This window comes from Sylvia atricapilla, chromosome 3 (assembly GCF_009819655.1).
Source record: "Sylvia atricapilla isolate bSylAtr1 chromosome 3, bSylAtr1.pri, whole genome shotgun sequence".
In the NCBI taxonomy this organism is placed as follows: domain Eukaryota; kingdom Metazoa; phylum Chordata; class Aves; order Passeriformes; family Sylviidae; genus Sylvia; species Sylvia atricapilla.
In genome coordinates this window covers 112,712,729-112,732,217 of record NC_089142.1, presented here as the reverse complement: position 1 = coordinate 112,732,217, position 19,489 = coordinate 112,712,729, and the positions used below count along the sequence as shown (strand labels likewise).

Genomic DNA, 19,489 nt, shown 5'->3' with positions numbered 1-19,489 from the left:
GTGATATAGCAGGACCAGGATACACTAGGCTGGTGTTATAATTATTTCTGGTAGACGAGAGGTGTTTTCTGATTAGATTGTGGACCCTGTAGGGAAAATGAGAAGTGCTTTTCTCTTTTGTGGGTTATTGTCTGTTTCATTCTGAGGCAAGGTCTTGCCCAGGGTGTCTTCACAGTGGAGCATAAAAGTAGCCCAAAGACAACAATGAAAGCCAGTTACTTTGAATGTGACAAAGAAATAGTAATGTTGTCTGAAGTGTCACCCACATGCGAGCTTACTAATGCCGTATCTTGTGTTCATGGGTGGTTTCATAAAGCCTTGTTCTTCTACCTTCACCTGTTGGTGAACTTGGAGGTGGATGCAAGAATTGCGTGGAGTTGAAATCAGCTGCGTGCTCATCAGTGGTGGGATTTCAGCACTGCATGTCCTTGGGCAGCTTCAAGCTGTAATTTGTGGCTTTGCCCCCTTAGCAGAGAGAGCCAGGAAGGAAAGTGTTTCTGCTGTTAGTAGGCAAGGATTATTGCCTTAATAAGTCTTGTTATGTTGAGTCTTGCTAAATGCTGACTTTCTGCAACCTGCTTTCCTGGCAGAGCATCGAGGAGCTGAGTGCAGAGCAGAGTGACATCTACTTCTCTTACTCTGTTCTAGTTGAGCTGACCTAGAACAGGGCATGGTTTAAACAAATAAATTATTATATCTTAAAGAAAAGAGAGGCAGGGTCGCTGCTCTGGAATTTATTGGATTTGAGTAAGAGCTGGTGGTGGGGCGTGAAATACAGAGGTTGGAAGGGAGGGAGGATGTGGTCAGATGGAAACAATCTTGCTGCTGGGAGTCCTGCTCTGTAGGCTGGTATCTGGAAAGGGACATGTCAGTGCACTGCCAGCACGGGTCTTTGCCTCAAGCCAATATTCTACACTTGTCTTCTTCAAAATTCAGCTTTCAAAAAGGCCATGGAGCAAATAATAGTGGATTCATCACAAGAAAGGTAATGGGTATCTCGTTCATGCCATTAGCTCTGAATCAAATGTTCACAGTCAACTACAGTGTGTGTATTCTAGCTAGCACCAGGGCAAATGTGTTGTAAAAATTTGTTGTAAGGGATGAAGTGTTACCTGAGTTGCTTAGTTCTTCATCTATTCCCTGTATGGGTCATTTCTGGTTTTTGTGTTTCTGTATTTCACCGTTGCAAAGAATTGAACTGTGTGAGGTGACCAGTGAAGTGTAAGAGAAGAATTAGAGTTTATTCGTTGTGAAACAGAGATAATGTCCTGTCCTGCTCAGTTTCAGGAAGTATTTCTAAAGTCAGGTGAGGTTGTTGGTTAATTTTGTTTGCTCTGCATTTATCCTTCTCACATTTAGGAAGGCTTTTCTGTCTCTTGCTGTGAAATTGCCTAACAATCCCTAGTCCCAGATACTCTGTAAGTTGTGCCGTTCTTTTAAGGTTTGGGTCACAAATGCTCTCACAGGGTTCTTTGACAGAAATTGTATTGTTAAGTTTCCTGTTTGACACTGTCCCTGTGCCTTTGGTTTTGGTAGTAACTGCACAGTTTGGAAGGGTTTTTGGAGGTGATTGTAGATCCACTTTGTTCATGTCTTAAATTTACATCACAGCATATCTTTTATTTAAAAGAAATCATTGCTTTGGTTTAATAAAGGTTGAACTTCATTTGTCATCTCACAGGTCATTTGTCTAGTGCAGGTGGACCCTTCCAAAGGTTTTCAGCACCTTACTAAAAAAAAGACCCTTATTTTGCTGAAATTCAAACAGTTGTGATAATTAGTGAGAGCACTGTTCCTGCAGAGGTTGTCTATTTTATTGTGTTTCCCTTTTTTCTGTTCTTTTTGGCATTTTGGCTTCAGCCAGATAACAAATGAAGAAGACAGCACAACTCAGTGGGGTGCACTCTGTTTGAGGTCTCATTTTTCCAAAAGGAAAGCCTGTTTTTTGCTCACCAGCCCTTCTGCAAGGAGGTTGGTTTTGGTGAGGGAAGTCATGTATCCACCAGCTTAACTGCCTCATGCTGAAAACTTAATGTTCTGTGGATATCTCTGGAGAACACCTGGTGACTTTTGCTGCTTTCTGCTGCCATCCGTATTTTGGGGTGTCTGGTTGCTGATCAGAGCTTCTCTGTTTCTGGAAGAGAACATGTCCAGGTCAGATGAACCTGAATTTTGGTGAACTTCCATTTTTTGGTGTCCTCTTCTGTACACGTGTGTGCCCTCTTTCCTGGGGTGATCCACTAGGGCATCAATTCTTCCGCAGTTTTCTGCTTCTGAAACGTTGAAACTGTTGAAATGTTGAAGCTTTTTGATAGGCATTTTACTCTTCCTTTTTCCTGACTGACATTACACTTTTTGACGCTTCTTGACTTTGTTAGGAATAAATGTCTGTGTTTTGACATATTTCTATTCAGCTCTAATTGGTTTTTGAAGCTTGTCAGGCAGACAGAGAGGGGGCTGGATGTTTTGCCATCCTGTTTTAACTGCACTGAGTAAGTGCTGTGGGGTTTAGTTTCTGCGACTGTGGTTTCCTTAACCAGTAATCTGTGCCTTGCACAGAGGTTTTTGTGTAACGCCAGCTATATCAAAGCATTGCTTTCTAAAATTGTCATTCTGTTGGGTTGTGGTATTACACTTTCTACCAGAGTGTGGGAGGTAATTATTTTTAGCTGGGGGAGTCATGAGGGTTTGAGAGAGGCTGCAGAGGAGGGCTCTGAGGGCTGGGGAGTCGCTTGGGTGCGTTTTCCTGTAGGGCAGAGCTAATCAGGCTCAGGAAGCCTCTTTGTACACTGGGACCAGTTTTCCCATGGACCTGTTTAGAAATCATTTTGGTTCAATAGATCACACAGGAAGTGATCAAAACCAGAAACCCCTGTCTTAGACTTTTGGTTTTTTGGCTTTGTTGCAACATTATATGCTTTATATTAGCAATTTCCATTTGAAGGATAAACAGTTTTTTAGCTTTTATTTCTAGTTGGTGACGGTTTTTAATATAAATTTTTTATCTAATATCCTGCTGTTGTTGCAGAGTACACTAATAATTATTTCCTGTTCAGTTAGGTAATGCTCCTTCAGCTTGACCTAGCAGTTGGTGGAATTTTTGAAACTCCTGCTCAGGTGGCAGTCTAGGTCTCTGGAAGAGTGTCATTCTTTCAGCTGCTGATAGAATTAGCATCCTTCTATAGTTTTCAGGAGCAGACATTCTGTAACTGCTGTATATGTTTGGTAGAGTGTCTGCATGTGGATGCAGGCATTGTAGACTAATCTTTGCCTCTGGAAAACCTGTATTTCCATGGACACAGTGAAATCTGCATCTGAAGGAAGGAGTTGAAGGATCTTGCTCATGGTGGGTGCTGTAAACCTCAGCATCACAAAGGCTGGGAGTTAGAGCATGTTAGAGTCTAAATAGTAACAGAAAATGAGCCTCTTCAAACATTTTAGTTGCATTTTGTCACCACAAAATTGCTTGTTTGAAATCCTTCTTAACTCACCTACTGCTTATTGATTTTCTAGTCTCAAAACCCATAAACAACTGTCAATCTCAGTGGGATTTTCCTAAGTAAAAGTCTTAAGACTGTCCTCCACGTTCTGAGGTGCTGTGTGGTATGTACTTAAGCACCCCCAAATTCAGGATCAGAGTCAGCTCCAGCAGGTGTTGGAAACCATACAGTGCTTCAGTCATTCTCAGTCTCATTCCAGTGAGCTTGGGGGAGGAATTGCTTCACAGCTGATGATTTGAGAGTTGTTTGAGATCTAGTAAAACCTGTCAGGGGTACCTTTTTCTCATCCCTAGCCTATACAAGGAGCCCTTGTGCCACTACAATCAGAATAATCTTTTTATATACTCAGATTAACAAAAACAATTCATATTCCTGCTGTTGATAACACCTTCAGTGCTGATAACCCAAATGGAACAGGATGTGAAATTGTAACTTATACAGATTGTCAGCTTGGAGTCCTGGTTTTTTAATCTATGCCCTTAAGCACAGGGTAGCCTGCTGTTGCTGAAGGTGTTGCATTAAATCAGATTTTCTTTCTCCTTTTTGGCTTTCATAAGCCCAGAAAAACCTTCTGTCTTTCTTTCCTTACCTTGGCACTCTGCTGAACAGAGTGACCTATGGAGCCATAGTCAGTGACACAAACTCCTGACAGCTGCACACAGTATTATTAAAAATAAATAAAACAAAAAAAATCATGAGCAGGGTTTTTCTGAGGCCTGTGAAATGTTTCCATCCTGGCTTGTGCAGAGTGTGTAACTTCAGGATCCTTCTCACTGGTATCCGCTGCAGTTGTATCTCATTGATCATCTTGTTAGTACAAGTTGCCCTAAAAGAAGTGTGTAAGTGTTAACAAGGCTCCCTGATGATCACAGGTCTTTGTTAAGCTTCAGTAACTTTTCTTGTTTGTTTTGGAGGTTAAAAAAATGCTGATGTTTGGTTTGTAACCATTTTGCTTCTGATTTTTTTCTTGGTATGAAGAGAATATGTTAGGAAAAGAAATAAGGAGTAACAATCCTAGCTCATGCTTCAGTGGTGGCACTTTCTCATGTGTTGCCTTTATTTTCTGGTGCAGATGAAAGGAACTCATATTTTTACTGTTCTTAATTTTCCACCAGTGATAGATGGAGACATTGCTGCTGTTGGTGGGGTGGATAAATAATGACCTACAGGGAAGGCTCCCAGAGAAAATTTGTTAACTGCTTTTTGCCCAATCAGTCAGGTTTGGACTACCCTTTGACTTTCATAGAATTCCCACTGGTCTTGGAATCTCTCTGCCTGCACATTATTTGCAAATGTCAGTGCTCCCAGCATTTCATCAGTGTTGCCACACCAAAGAAATAGTGAGAGGTCTGAGATCAGCTGTCCAAGGAGTGAGCTGAGTAAACCTCTAAACACAGGAATGGTCTCTGCATTTATTTCCAGACTTTATTCTTGTTTACTTTTTATAGTCTTATTGGTATTTTCACCTCACTTTTGGCTCCACAACAAGGTCCCAAGCTGCCCTGTAACAAACCTTGCACACACTCAGTGATTCCATAAAAGGTCTGAGTTTCTGACTTCCTAAAGTGACTGAAATGAGACTATTAGCAGCCTACAGGGTGGGTCCCTGGCTGCATCTGTAAGTTCTGTAATTCTGGCCTGTGCAAAAGCCGGCTCTGAGCCCTGTGTGGGGTAGTGTGGGCACTGCATTCTGTGCTCCTGCAGGTACCAAGGCGCCCTTGGGGACAGAAGGGGCTGCTGGAGTGCTGGGAATCAGCTTTGCTGCCTGCTCTCCATGGCTGGGTGCAGGGGCACAGAAATGCTCTGAAAGCCCCGGGCAAATGGCTTCTTGCTTTTCAATTAGGAGTCAGATGGTACAGTTGTGGAAGAGAAATAATTTTTATAGTAATTTATGCTGCTTCTTAAGGGCTTTTAAAAATGTAGCTTCCTCAGTTGCTCAGTAGAACGAAGGCCTCAGCAGGACAGAGCTCTGTTGGTCAGAGCATGGTGCTAATGGCATCAGGACTGTGGGTTTGATCCCTCTGTGAGCTATTCACTTAGGAACTGGACTGATGATCCTTGTGGAGCCCTTCCGATTGAGAATATTCTGTGTGTGAAAATGCAGTGAAGCTCCTGAGTCATTGCTGCTGCAGTTGGCTGCTGTGTGTCTGAAGGGAATGTTTTGAGGGGAGTGCTCCCTAACTCCTCTGGTGCTGCCTTGCCTTTTTGAATCCTTTGCAGCAAGGGAAGGCTGCTGTTGGAGAATGAGGTTCAAGGGGCATTGCATGTAGCAAAATGGGGAAGAAGCCTTGCATTGCTAGTCTGGGAGTCTTGCAAATGGTCCCACACACTGCAGAGCACAGCCTATGTGGCCCCTCGATGTCCTGTCTACTGGGAGACCAACTGTGTTACACCTGCTTTTCAGTCTCTCCCTGCTTGGTTTATGGGCTTTCATCTGGGAGCACAGCGTGGTTGAGCACTTGCATAATTCAAGTGTTGTGTGCCATTGTGATTTCCTGAGCAGACTTAAAGCTTCAGCTCTCAGTACATATCAGCTGTTTAGTGTTCCTCAGCAAGTGGTTCCTCTGTGTTAAACCCTTGTGTCCCTCAGCTGCTCTTTGACTGTCAGAACATCAGGTCAAGAATGCAGAGGTGGCTGCTGCTCTCTAAATTCTGCTCTCTAAATACTCCTCTTTTGTTTTCTTATAGGCTCGAAATGTCAACACTGGTGAGCTTGCAGCAATTAAAGTAATAAAATTAGAACCAGGTAAGTGGTGTCTTAACTGAAGTAGGCCACAGAATCTAAATATTTTTGTGCTTAAAATAACAATTGTACAAAATCAATCAAGTCCACTTATTGAAAGAAGGGATAATTGTTGACTTCTGGTATAGGAAAAAATACACTGTTCTAAAAAAAAATCAAGGCAAACAAGATGTAAGAGGAAAAAGGTAATTGGAGAACAATTAAGTGAAAGCTGATTAAAATTTGACTGGGAATTGTGGAGTTTTTCGTCCTAAGTACTGTGTTTGACCTATGTTTTATAAAAATTTCTAGAACAATGGAAGACAGCAAGGCAAAAAGAACTGGCCTGGTTAAAGAGTAGAGGAAGAACTAAAAAGAAGGGTGAAATAATAGCTGAACATTAGGAGTTGAGTACATTTCCTGAAAATCTTTTGGAGGCTCTGATCAGGACTTCACTGTCTGTTAGATGTATGCTTGTCCTGTGCTTCTATGGTGATTTCACAAAGCACATGTGCCCTACATTAATTCTCAGCCTGCAAAATCTCTTCTGTTAGTAAGAGTAGGCCTTGAATAGGACTGATCTGGGAAGTCCAACATCCAGGCTTTTTGTTTAACTTCTAACTGTTGGTGTTCCATTTCTGGATTTAATGTTGGGGTGTGTGTAATATTTTAACTGCCTGCTTTGATCCTTAAGGTCTAAGGGCAGGAAGGGAAAGAAGATATTAGGGTTTTTTTCCTCTTTTTTTTTTTTTCCCCTTACAATTCTGGGAGTGGTTAGAAATGTTTCACAGTGTTTTCACAGTGCATACGCATTTAAAATTTCAAGACAAGACAGTGTGTTACTGGGTAGTTCAAAAAGTGTATGGTAATCACACTTCCTCACGCTGAAAATGTGATCTCAGATGCTCCTGTCTAGTTCTGCTGCTTTGTTTTTCTGTCGGTTCCCGTTGCTGTGCCTGCTGTGGGTTGTCAGTGCAGCTGAGCTGAGCACTGTGCTCTGGGCTGAGCCTGGGGGATCCCTGCAGCTGGTGCTGATGGGTGACTGGCATCTTGCCCTTCAAGAGTTTTTGGCACCTTTGGACCCCTGAGTGGTGCTCAGACAATGGGCTTCAGCTGCCCCCTGGTTTAGAGGTTTTGCAGATTTCAGGGTTAACAATGTTTAGGGGCTTGCTTTAAGGCTTTACACGACTTTTATTTTGAATGCAGTTAAAGTGCTGGTCACATACTGGAGGAATTGTGTCCTTCCAGGGAGGTCCATGTGTGAAAACAAATTCCTCTCTTCTTTAGTGTCTGTGTGTTGGAAAGTCTAGCCAGGAGACAGGAAGCCATCAGCAACACACTGCAGATTGATGTTAACTTGCAGCTTGTGATTTGAAATTTGCTATCAGTTAAATAAAATATGTGGGAATATCATATTTCTGGTTGTAAATAACTCAGTGGATAGGTCATCAGTATGTTAATGTAGTGGGAAAAACTTAAAACATTCCCAGTAGAAGAACAGCTCAGCTGTGTTTTCAGTTTCACATGATTTTATCAGTGGACACATCTGGTAAGAGCCCTTACCAGAAAGGCTGGGACAGCCATGGTACCAAATGGTGAGATTCAGTTAAATGCCACCCCTGTGTCAGTGTTTTCTGCTTGTGAGTTACTCACAGTCCATCAATTTATGTTTTTGTGGGGTCTGCTGAAATGTTGTAGCAGCAGCCTACCTAGTGACTGGCTTTTTTTTTTTTTTTTTTTTTTTTTTGCTTAGGAAGATGAGCTAACAAGTGGGCATGTGGCCAAAAATAGCAGAGTTTTGTTGAGTTTTTAAGAACCCAGGCTATTGTCAGGGCTTATGCAGATGGACACAGTGGGGTCTCAGGGAAAACAGGGACTTGAGAAAAAGCTGTGGCCAATAATGTAAGAGCTGTCAGCAGATGTGAGAATGAAACTTAAGGATACTGTTACTTACTCCGAAGCCCTTGTTAATAAATACTGATTTACAACTGATTTATGTCTATGAAACTTGGAGATAATTACTCTTAATTACTGAGAATGTTTAATTTATAAACATGTGCTGAAAGTTAAGATGTGACTGTAACCCAGGCCAAAGAAAATACTCGTTCTACTGCATTTCAGGAGAAGATTTTGCTGTTGTGCAGCAGGAAATCATTATGATGAAAGACTGTAAACATCCGAACATTGTTGCTTATTTTGGCAGCTATCTCAGGTACAGTTTGTTTCTTTTGTTCGCTTTAAAATGTGTCCCTATCCCCTGGTAAAGGACAAATCTATAAGGTGGCATAGACAAAATATAATCTACCGAGTATTATGCACTTGTGTATTTTTTTCATTCACCTTCAGATCTGTTCTCTTTACTACAGTGTCTTTCTTTAAATAATCTTTCTTCCAGCAAAATTGTTCAGTGACCACCTAGTCATTTGCTTTCTTGCAAAGGAGTTGATGCTTAAAAGCTTTGAATTTAATATATAAATGGAAAATTAAGCAGAAATATGACAAGCATGAAGAGTCTGTGTATACAGTATCTTTTAAATCTGTTTCAGTAGAATGTCTGTTTTTCCATCGTGTGAACTTCTGACCAGAATATGAAGGTTTTTTGTTTGTTTCTGGAGGTGAGGTTATTTGCATTGTAGAAATATTGACAAATGTATTCAGTTGTCTTACCAGCTGCTTCTTTTAACGAGTCATGGTGGAAACCGATTGCTTAAGTATAGCTAATAAAAAGCTGCTTCTGATGATTTTTTATTTTTTCATGTGGAAAGAGATAGATAGTGCAGCTACTATTGCTGCACTCAAGTTTCTTTAGCATTTTTGTATTGAAACACTGCCTCTTCTCCTGTATTCAGGCTGGAGGTGCCTTTTCTTTAAAAGAGGAGTTCCCCTCTTGTCTCAGGCTATCAACGTGTACCTTTGGAGACCCAGAATTAAATTTTGGCAGTTATGCTATGTATTTTGTCATTGTCTTACGGTCCTCCTTGGCTCCCTCCTTTTTCTTTGGCTACTTTTTGTCTGGGCAATCAAGTCACTGTCTTTGAGACCTTTCGATTTTTGACCCTATGCTTTCCAAGCATATTTCAGTGCCAAGGAGAATAAGAAAAATACCATCATCCTATACTTGCTACTCACCAACATGTTGTCCTCCAAGGATTTCTTCTGTTTGTGTATGGATTTTTCAGACAGTGACATTTCTGCCTTCCTGTTAGCCTAGGTGTTAGGCTGCAGGCACTTAGTGGTACTGTTGATCCCGTCTGTGTTTTGCTTGCTGCTCAGGCCACAGGCTCTGCACAAAGAGAGGCTCTGCACTGTTGCTCTTGGGTGTGATAGGGATCTTCACCTGTCCCAAAGTGCTTAGGCACAGTGATTGAAAATAAGAAACGCAGTTACCTTTTCTGGTCCTCTTACATTCTTTTTTTGTTTTCTTTAGGCCTTTTGCACACTGGGAAGTGAATGCCCAGTAAGCAAAAGTGAGAATTTACAACACTTTAATGCTTCATGGCTCTTGTTTGTGAGTGTTCTGCTGCTGTCCCAAGGCTTCTGGCTTCTTCCCATTTCCACATTGCTGCTACTTTTGGCATCAAACAGGATGCAGCCACATGGGCCCATGAGTCCAGTGCCTCCAAAAGTGTCTCTGAGTCCTGCATCATTGTGGGGAATGAAGAAGGGACTTGGAGATGTCTCTTTCTTACTCATTCTTCTTGCACAGTTTGTCATACTGCTGCTGTGTCTGGCTTTGGTCAGCTCTTTCAGTGGAAAGCTTTCATATCGTTTCAAGCAAGGCTTTAATTGACCCCTTGAAAGTTATGTAACAGCCAGAGAATTTTGCTGCTTAAAACCCCTGTAATGCTTGGACAATAGCTTTCTTACCCCTGGGGGAAGCAGCTGGGAATGTGGCTTTGAGGGCCATGTGCACTCTGGACATAAAAGGGGAGGACAGCCAAGAAAGACAGCTCTCCTTGGAGCAGCAGCTATTCTCTGCTGCTGAGAGCACTTGCAGTTTGCAGCTCGGGAAATAAGTTCAGCACTTCACCATTGCCTTGCAAGCACCCTGTCACAAATGTGTGTCAGCTGCTCTAAGAGAGCCTTGTGAGTGCAAGACCAGGTCATCGGGAAGCTGCAGAACAACCATCAGTCTTTCCTTTGCTTCTCCTGTCTTACTGTCTGCTCGAAGGTGCTTGTATGGGATTTTTTTTTCCACCCGAGTGTTTTGATGGCCAGGAATGACTAGGCAAGTCTCAGATCTTTTGCTCTCCACGGGGCCTTTTTGTGCCCACATATCTGACCAGTGAAAATTACTGAGTGAAAATAGAGTTAATGGCGATAAAGGAAGATACCTTTGAAACCTTCAGCCCATTGTCTATTCTTGGAAAGCACCTTTTGTGGAGGTATAGTGAATCATACTGAATTGATTCCCTTAGTAAGGAAAGAAGAGCTGAATTAGTCCCCTTCTGACTCTGCCACCAAAAATATCCAGAGGTGTTTTTGAAGAAAAAGACTTGATCTGAGCAGGCACGTACCCACAGCGTGGGCTCTGCTCTGCTTAGCTTTGTCTGAAGCACCAATTTCACTTCATTTGCTGTGAAAGAAATGTGGTTGAGAGATCCCTGAGGCTTTCTGTTTTGAATTTGTTTCTTGTTTGTGTTAACTCCTATGCTATGAAAAAAGTGGAGAAGTGAAAATGAGGAAGAAATAAGAACCCACATCTGTTTTGTCTCTACTCTCAGGAAAATGTATTGCAACAAAAATCAGTGTGAATGTTTCACTAATACTGTTGTTTTTGCTTCATTAAAGTAGAATATTTTTGACTATTTCATTAGTTATTATTTAGGTAGTGAAGTGTCACATAGAGACTAAATTATACTCATTATTTGATTTTCCCTAATACAGAGCATGTTGTGTTGTGCTTTATAATGTTTCAGTCCTCTGACTTCTCCTTTACAAGTCCTCTGCAAATCTGACAGCTAATGAATGGTTTTGTTCACTCTTTAGACGAGACAAGCTGTGGATTTGCATGGAGTTCTGTGGAGGTGGGTCTCTACAGGATATTTATCATGGTACGTCAAAACTTCGTTCCTTAAAATCTAAATACAGCTTATTTTCAAAAATTGAAGTGATTGCAGTGTTTTGGAATTAGAGAGGAGGAATCCTAAATTTAGTATCCATAATAATTCACTTAAGGTCAGTTATAGCTTATGGTTTTTACTTAATTGATTTGGGTTTTGTAAACAAAGTTAGTGGTTTGTTTTTTTTTTAGCAGCAGAAGTTATTTCCATCCTTCGGGGACACATAAAAAGAGCCCATCGCTGCTTTTCAAAGGCTGTAAAATTAGACAATATTACATTGTAAAAAGAGAAATTGATGTCTTGATGTGCTGTCTTGCTTCATAGCAGTTTTGTTTCTGAGCTTTTGAACTTTGTTTTAGTGTAATCTATACCACTTCCTACGGAAACCTGGGTATGTGGATTGATTAGCATGGATGCACTTGTCCTTTGTCAACTGGATTTTTTTGAATGTTTGTATCCCAGTAGTTTCATGCGGATCTTTTAAAATCTTTTTAGTTTTTTTAAACTGGATGTGTGACACGTGAAAAGCAAAGGTGGTCTCTGTATTTGCTTTAGGCTTGACCTCAATGAGCAGTCAAAGAAATGAGGGCTGTCTGTGAATCTGTTGGATAAAGACAGGATCAGTCAACTGCTTGCCATTTTTCAAGATACAGTATCAGTTTTGAAGGACTTTATTGCCCTGGAATTAAGACCTTTGTAGGAAAGGAGTGTGATCTAAGTGAGTAATGGCTTTGGGGCTCTCAGGTGATCTTTTTTATGGAGGAAGTTCATCTGTATTCTGAATAGTGAAGATTTTCCGTGTGAGGGTCTCCTGTGTGTAAGTAGCTTTTTACATTTACCTTGGGTGCAATTAAAAGAAGCACCAATTCACGAGTTCACACCATGTTCCTGTCATAGTCATTTGAGTGTGGCCTTGGTGATCCTTTAACTCTTTGCTAATTTTGAGAAAAGCACCATGTTTAATAGGCTTTGTTTTATGGAACACCTGTAGAGTAGGAAATGAGCTCATGCCGCATAAATGCCTGAGCAGATGTCTACAGGAGTGGCTTCCCGTTGCAGCTGATTTTTGGCTTCTCTGCTGGTAGTTAGAATGGAAGGTTCTCTTCTGGTCTTTATTATGTTCTAAAGAGTCCTGATTTAACTATAGGCCTCTAATCTCAAGTCATTTAAGTTAATCAGAATGAAATTTCTCAAAACAAAAATAGATGCCTAGCTACGCCTACTGTGGGTGCCAGTATATATAGTTTTGTGTGGGTTTGGAGCTTTTCTTTCAGAAAAGAGAAGTTGGATGTAGACTGACTTTGAAGATATGTTGCATGATACTAATACTGTAGAAGATAAGCTTTTAGATTCTTTAATCCAGATTTATTCTTAACTCTCCACTCCTTCAGTGTCCTTTGAGAAACTCCATCCAGCTTCTCTTTGTATTCTGTACAAAACCTGAAAAGTTGACAGTCAGGACTGCATTTCCTGGTCTTAAACCCCTTTAATTTCAGGCTCAAAGTCCAGTGAGTGGGAAGAGTCACAGACCATTCCTTGCTTGCTGCTCACTGTTTGGTTTGTGTATTTGCTGGAATTTAATTGTTCTCCTCTAAGAGACTCCCTCGAAGTCGGACCCTCGAGGGAGAGAGACTCCTCCTGCCCTTGGCAAACTGCTGAGCCTGCTTCCAGCGGGACTTGGAGAAGGTGCTTGGTGTGGCAGGCCCTGGAGCAGCAGTGCTGACGGGGAAGCTGCAGGGAACAGTTTCTCTGGCAGTGGGAGGGATGGAGGGAGAGAGCCGGTCACAGATGGTGCAAAACTGCCCTGGGCTCAAAGGGGACTGAACAGAGTTGGCTGCAGCTCTGAGTCACTGAGTTGAAAGTCCAGCCCTCTATAGAAGAACACAATGAGTTTGTTCAGGGGAAAGAGTTAGGCGTAAATTATTACTTGTGCTTCTTTTTCCTCTTAATTACTCTGAGATTTAAATACAGAAGGATTAATAGTTTCCATTCCAACAGTACTGGACATTTTTAACTTCAGAAAATACTGTGGTCTTTGGGATGCTCAGTCTGGGATAAAGACTGAGCACATTTACTTAGATACTTGGAATGCAAGGTCCTGTCAGTGTGAATGAGAGTAATTGGTGTATGAGTTTGGAATGGGCAGTGTCTTACCTGATACTGAGATTTTTTTTTTTCTTTTTCCCTTCCATTTCAGTGACTGGACCACTATCAGAGCAGCAGATTGCCTATGTTAGCAGAGAAACACTACAGGTAGTATCTCCTCAGGTTCTTGTAGTTGTCTTCAATATTAAAAGTATTAAAAGCTAAGAATAAAAGCTACAAATAACATGTGATGCTATGGAAGTCTGGTAATTGGATGACACAGCATTTTTCTCAGACTTTTGAGGAGGTCCTTTATTACTGCCTAGAAATTTATATAATTGCATAACCTCAAATTACTCTGGATCATTTGAAGAAAGCTCTTGTCATCTTCCTGCTATTAATTTTATATTTGTTTCTAAAAGGAGAGGGAAGCAGCATGTTTTCTTAATCCATATGTATGGTATAAATTAGTTACTGCACGTTTGAAGGAAAACTAAAACACTCAGTTTTGCATATCTGGTAATTGATATGTACTAATAAGAAAAAAAATTGCCTGCTTGAGATGTTGAAGGTAAGGTCATTAGCCTCTCCTTGTGGGTGTGCTAGATTTCATTTTTCTTTTCTAAGTTACAGATTCAGTACAGCAGTAAAACTTAACCAGAAACTGCTTTTTTGATGGATGTCTTGTTCCTCTGCGAGAGAGCAGTTCTTGACTTGTAGTGAAGGAAAACTTCTTGAGTGCCATCAGCTGAGACCTGCTGCCTCTCACTCTCCCAGGATAGCTCTGTTCATCTCCCTTGGTTGTCACCATCTCCCTGTGCCATACCAGAGGCTATGGCCTTTGACTTACAGGATGGGGCACTCTTTTTTTAGTTACAGATCAGGCTTATGTGGCATCTGGGAGTGTGAAGGGGTTTGCGTTTTTAAACCCTTTTGTTCTGAGACAATTGTAGAATGGTTTTTGTTAGAAGGGGCCTTTAAAGACTCCCCTGCAATGAGCAGGAGCATCTTCAACTAGATGAGATTGCCCAGAGCCCTGTCCAACCTGGCCTCGAGTGTTTCCAGAGATGGGACATCCATCACCTTTCTCTGCAACCTCTTCCAGTAGTTCATCACCATCATTATAAAAGGATTCTTCCTTCTATCTGATATGAATCTAATCCTTTTCTTGAAAGCCATGACACCTTGTCCTGTCACAGCAGGCCCTGCTAAGAAGTTTGTCCCCATGTTTCTTAGGAGACCTCTGCACATTTGCTGAGGATGCCCTTGATCCCATTGACTGTATCAACAGTGTAGTTAATGAACAGTCTCGTGTGGGACCCTCAGGGACACCACCTGTCACTCTGGACATTGAGCTTGTTTTCCACTGATCTCTGGATACAGTCATTTAGCAATTCCCTACCCAGCAGTTAGTCCATCAGTCAAATCCCTAATCTTCTTCGACATGGAGCAGTGAGTAGTCCAGAATGGAATTTATGAAGCCAGTTATTTGGGTGGGAAGATACCTTGGTTAATATATGTAAATTGCGTGTTTGAGAGAAAAGCTTAGTATTTTGTATTTTCTAGATGTTATTCATTGACCCATTTTACTAAATTTTAAATTGTCTGTAAATACGTGTTTATATATAAATATAAATTACAATTGACCAAGTATAATGCATGTAGTTTCAGATATCTTGTTGCAGCTTATAACCATTTCATATGGAGAACCATTTTCCTGAGTAAGAAGTGTGAGAATATAGGCTGTTGTCCATCCATAGAAGTAATTTGTCTAACAATAATTTTGCCACCACTGTCCATGAATCCAGAGTCTCACTTAGATGCTGAAGTTAACATTCAGTCTCCATGTTTAGAAGCCCATTGAATCCTCCATTTTCAAAGAATGCTTGCTGTCCATTTTGCTGGAGTACATGAGATTTGATTCTGAAAATAGGGATCTTTTCAATATGACCTTTAAAGTAATTGTCTCCAGGCATTCAGTTCTGGAAATGGCGACTTCACATTCTTCCAGGGCAGTGGTACAAGGGTGTGAATTAATGGCCTTTGTATGCCAGTAGCATGAGGTTTAAGGAGTGTATGTGGGACTCCTCTGCCTAATGCCACTTGTTGCAGTGCTCTGGTAGATGCTTTGATTAATTACACTTGAAATTTTGCAATCAGCTTCTGATGGCTTGCATGAACTGGCAGTAAAATATGAGTCTTGAGAGGGATATTTCCCGTGAACATGGAGCCTTGTGGAGGTGCATGGTCATACCAAAGGAAGGTGTTTTTGTGTGATTTTACCCCTGGAAGAGAATTTGAGAGATAAGCCTGGAGTATCCAAAGTGACATGGTCTCTGATTTGTCATGTAGGGATGCGGTTGTATAGAATTCTTCCAGAATTTCAACTTGGTTTCTAACTTCTGTTGAGTCTTAAAATGTTTTGGTACTGTCATCAAGAGCCAGATAAATGTCTAAATATCTTTATAGAAGATATTTTGGTACTCTACTTTATATAGGTATTAGATATGCTGCTGCATCTATTGAATCTGCACATTTACAGCAGATTACACTGAAATATAAAAACGTTCTTCAGTCAGTGAGTCATTTAGATGATTAAATTGGATCCTAAATATACGTGGTAATTAAATAAGAAATGTATGTCAAATGAAAAATGTTGGACTAAATCACTATTTAAATATTTTATGCAGGGACTATATTACCTTCACAGTAAAGGAAAAATGCACAGAGATATAAAGGTAAGTAAAAACTGAAGGGATTATTGGTGCTTTTAGAATAGGTTACATCACCTCCAGTGGTCTTTACTGTTATTTATCAATTTTCAGTACATTTCTGAATACGTAGAGATTTTTAATCTATTAGAATGAAATAAAAGTTTCTGCCCAAGGGGAAAAAATCTTTCTTTAAAATACGTGCAAGGAGATTGTGTGGCTCCAAGGAAAAAGCCAAGCTTATGTGACCCAGTGCTGTGGAATTTAACCATCAGCTGGTGTCCAGAGCGGTTGGTGTTCAGATGGCTGTCAGGGTGTGTGCTCTGTGCAAAAGAAAGGTTTGCCCTTCCCACAGCTTTTCCAGGGAGCTCCATGTACCTTTCTTTCTGAAGCAGCCAGTGAGCAGAGCTCTTGCCTTGGCTTCTTGCATGGTGCTGAGCAGACTGCAGGGCAGAGGCTCTTGGAGACTGCTTCTGTCCTCTCCCTCGCAGGCTAAAAATAGAGGGGGTGCTGCAAATCAGGCTATTAGTACTGCCTTGCTTAAATCTCCAGCTCAGCAAAGCTCTGTCAAAAGTGGCTTCTTCAGGCTCTTACACTCTGTTATAGTTTCCTCCTGGTGCTTCCTGTTGACTTTTTATTCCTGAAGTTTTACTAGCTCGTCTTTCCAAAGCCAGTCCAAACATGGCAAGCTTCCTCCTGCAAATCTGACAGTAAATCATCATGTTCTTTGGTGATTTTGCATGCTATTGGTTTGGCTGGTTTTGGGTTCTTTTTTTCCCTCCAAGAGCTTCAGCTGTAGTTGCCTTCATGCAGCCTGATTCCAAGTTGTTCTCAATAGCTTCAGAAGAATATTTGGGTTTTCAGCAATCACAGAAGTAATTTCTGAATGAAAGATTACTTCAGGCACCAAAACAAAATGTTTTTCACTATACTTTATAGAATGCTTGTAAGGATACAGTGCACAGATACTACTTTTTCAAAGCAGACCTGTGCTAATAACAAGAGCTCACAGTGACTACATTGGCGTGATTTCTTATTTTTTAAATAAAGCTGCTCTCGTGAGTGTGGAAAAGTACTATCTTCATCTGCAGATTGCCTGACTGCTGAATTGTGTTTGCTTCCCTCAGTAGCTGAGTTCCATCATTTTGAGTACCTGTCCTGTTAGCTTGAAAGGTGAACAAGGTCAAGAGCATGTGAGCAGGGCTGTTAGAGTGTTTGCCAAGCTCATTAGCTCTGCTTGTGCAGCATGGGCCAGTTGCCTTTTATTGCAGGCCTGACTTTTCCTGCTCTGGGGAAAGCCAGAGTCTGTAAAACACACAGATGGAGGCTCATCTCTGCTGCCTTTCTATCTCCCTGGTGGACAGTGCAGTGCTGGTGTTTGGGGCTGTGCTCAGCCAGCTCTCACCTTCACTCAGCTCAACCTGGACCTGGTTTCAGGCTTCAGATCAGGTTTGTTCTGAGTCCTTTTATCTTGTGATTTTGTAAGACCAACCTCTGCTTTGGGTTAATTTTGGTTGTTGAGCTGCAGTGAGTGGAACACATAGCCACACAGAAATGAGCTCTCCAAATCCAGCATGAACAGAATCTCTGTTGCATAAGGACGGAAGTAGCTTTGCTAAATGCTTGATTATTGAGGCAGGTCCTTAAGGCTATAAAAGAAAATGAAATTGTTTCCACTTTGACCTTTTGAGTTCCTGTTTCCTTGGAGTCATTGTAAATAGAAAAAAGGGAAGAATTAATCAGCACAGGCAAATACGTTTATTGAGAGGTTTTGTGTGCAATGCAAACTCTGTAGTGCCATAGGCTATACTAAAAATTAATGAAAAACACTGTATATCCAAGGAGATTTTTTAATAACAGAGCGGCAGCTTGCTAATTTCACAGATTTAATAAATTCTTGATGAGGCTGCAGATTTATTGAACACAATCCTTACTTTGTGTTTGGCCCCTAATTTGCTGTAAGATCCCACACATTTCTTTTTTTAATGTGGTATTGGAGGAATCAGCATGTTTTAATTCAAGGAAACTTTTCTTTTTTTAAAGGGAGCAAATATTCTTTTAACGGATAATGGACATGTAAAATTAGGTGAGTTGATACATCTTATTAATAAAAATTAATATTTTTGTGTGCTCTGAGAAGCAGCATTCTCTGTTTAATGAGGTGATGGTTCATGTAAGGAATTAGTGAATATAAAAATTCCTTTTATCTTGCTGGCAGTATCTAACTAAACCATCCAATTAGTATTTGAGTATTAGTTGGAGTAATTTTGGACCAATGAGGTAAAAGACTTGATATTGTGAGGGAAAAATGAAAGTCAAATCACAAGGTTTTAGAGATTTTTAATAAAATCCACCATGCAGAGTCCTTAAATGTGAAATGTACCTTGAAAGCTTATCTGAAAGAATCTTTTTGGTATCACAAAATGAGATGTTCTGTCTTATTAAAGCCCTTCATGTACCTGTTAGGTCTTCTGTGCCAGCCTCCTCTTCCTTGTGTGGATAGGGGACATTTGTATATTGAAGAACCTCTTAACAGTGGGGAAACCAAACTTTTGTTCTTTAACAATTAAACAATTAATTGCATCAAATCACTTCTTAACTGTCTTTTTTTTTTTTTTTTTTTTTTTTTTGTTAGCTGATTTTGGAGTATCTGCGCAGATAACAGCTACAATTGCCAAAAGGAAATCATTCATTGGCACCCCATATTGGTAACTGTGTTTTACTTGACTATTAATACAGTGGTAACAGATACAAAACCATCGAAAAATTGTGATAAGGGCATGCTCTGTCACTTCCTGGGTAGACTAACCACTAAAGCTGTGTCAGACTTTCTGGTGATCATATCTGTGTTCCTTGTTCCAAATCCCAAATGAGCTGAGTGTCAGAGAAAGGGCTTGAATGCTCTGAAAACTTGAAAGGCCATCACTGTAGTGCCATCACTGTTGACTAATTTGTCTTAATTTAGTAAAACCTAAAAACTAGCAGCAATTCTGCTTGTTTTTAACTTTGATCTTAAATATTTTTTAATCCCCTGATTTTCCATTTTGGTGTTTTATTAAGTTTATTTCCCGTCCAGCCTAGATACAGCTTTTCTGCAAGTTTTCAGCTGATGAGTTTCCTTTGTCTTGGCAGATCCACAGACTTTTGCCACTTGGTAACTGTTTCTCTAAGCCATTTTTCCCTTTCTTTATCTAAACTGATTGAATTCTGTGATACAGTTCTATCTGTGCTGCATCTCCATTCTTCACCATTAAACTAATGTTCTCATTTTCTGAAAGTTCTGCCTTTCCTTTTATCCTTTTCCTACTGGAAGTGGCTGTCCCCTTTCACCCTGATGTAAATGAGGCCCATTCTCCACTGTAAAACAGCACTTATGTCATATGTTTCACAGAGAGATACTAAAATTCT

The 19,489-nt window shown here is 40.7% G+C and overlaps 1 protein-coding gene across 9 annotated transcripts in view; it reads left to right on the top strand.

The window, feature by feature from the left end:
• MAP4K3 (mitogen-activated protein kinase kinase kinase kinase 3) overlaps positions 1-19,489 on the top strand; it is a 60,725-nt gene that overhangs the window by 1,846 nt on the left and 39,390 nt on the right. For 8 of the 9 annotated variants that reach the window (XM_066316695.1, XM_066316694.1, XM_066316693.1 and 5 more), the window contains exons 2-8: positions 6,189-6,246; positions 8,344-8,434; positions 11,212-11,276; positions 13,483-13,538; positions 16,061-16,108; positions 18,125-18,167; positions 18,717-18,789. In XM_066316695.1, coding sequence (XP_066172792.1) covers positions 6,189-6,246; positions 8,344-8,434; positions 11,212-11,276; positions 13,483-13,538; positions 16,061-16,108; positions 18,125-18,167; positions 18,717-18,789 — 434 coding nt within the window. Of the gene's footprint in view, positions 1-6,188; positions 6,247-8,343; positions 8,435-11,211; positions 11,277-13,482; positions 13,539-16,060; positions 16,109-18,124; positions 18,168-18,716; positions 18,790-19,489 lie in introns of those variants that run through there. The other variant, XM_066316698.1, reaches the window with a different exon arrangement.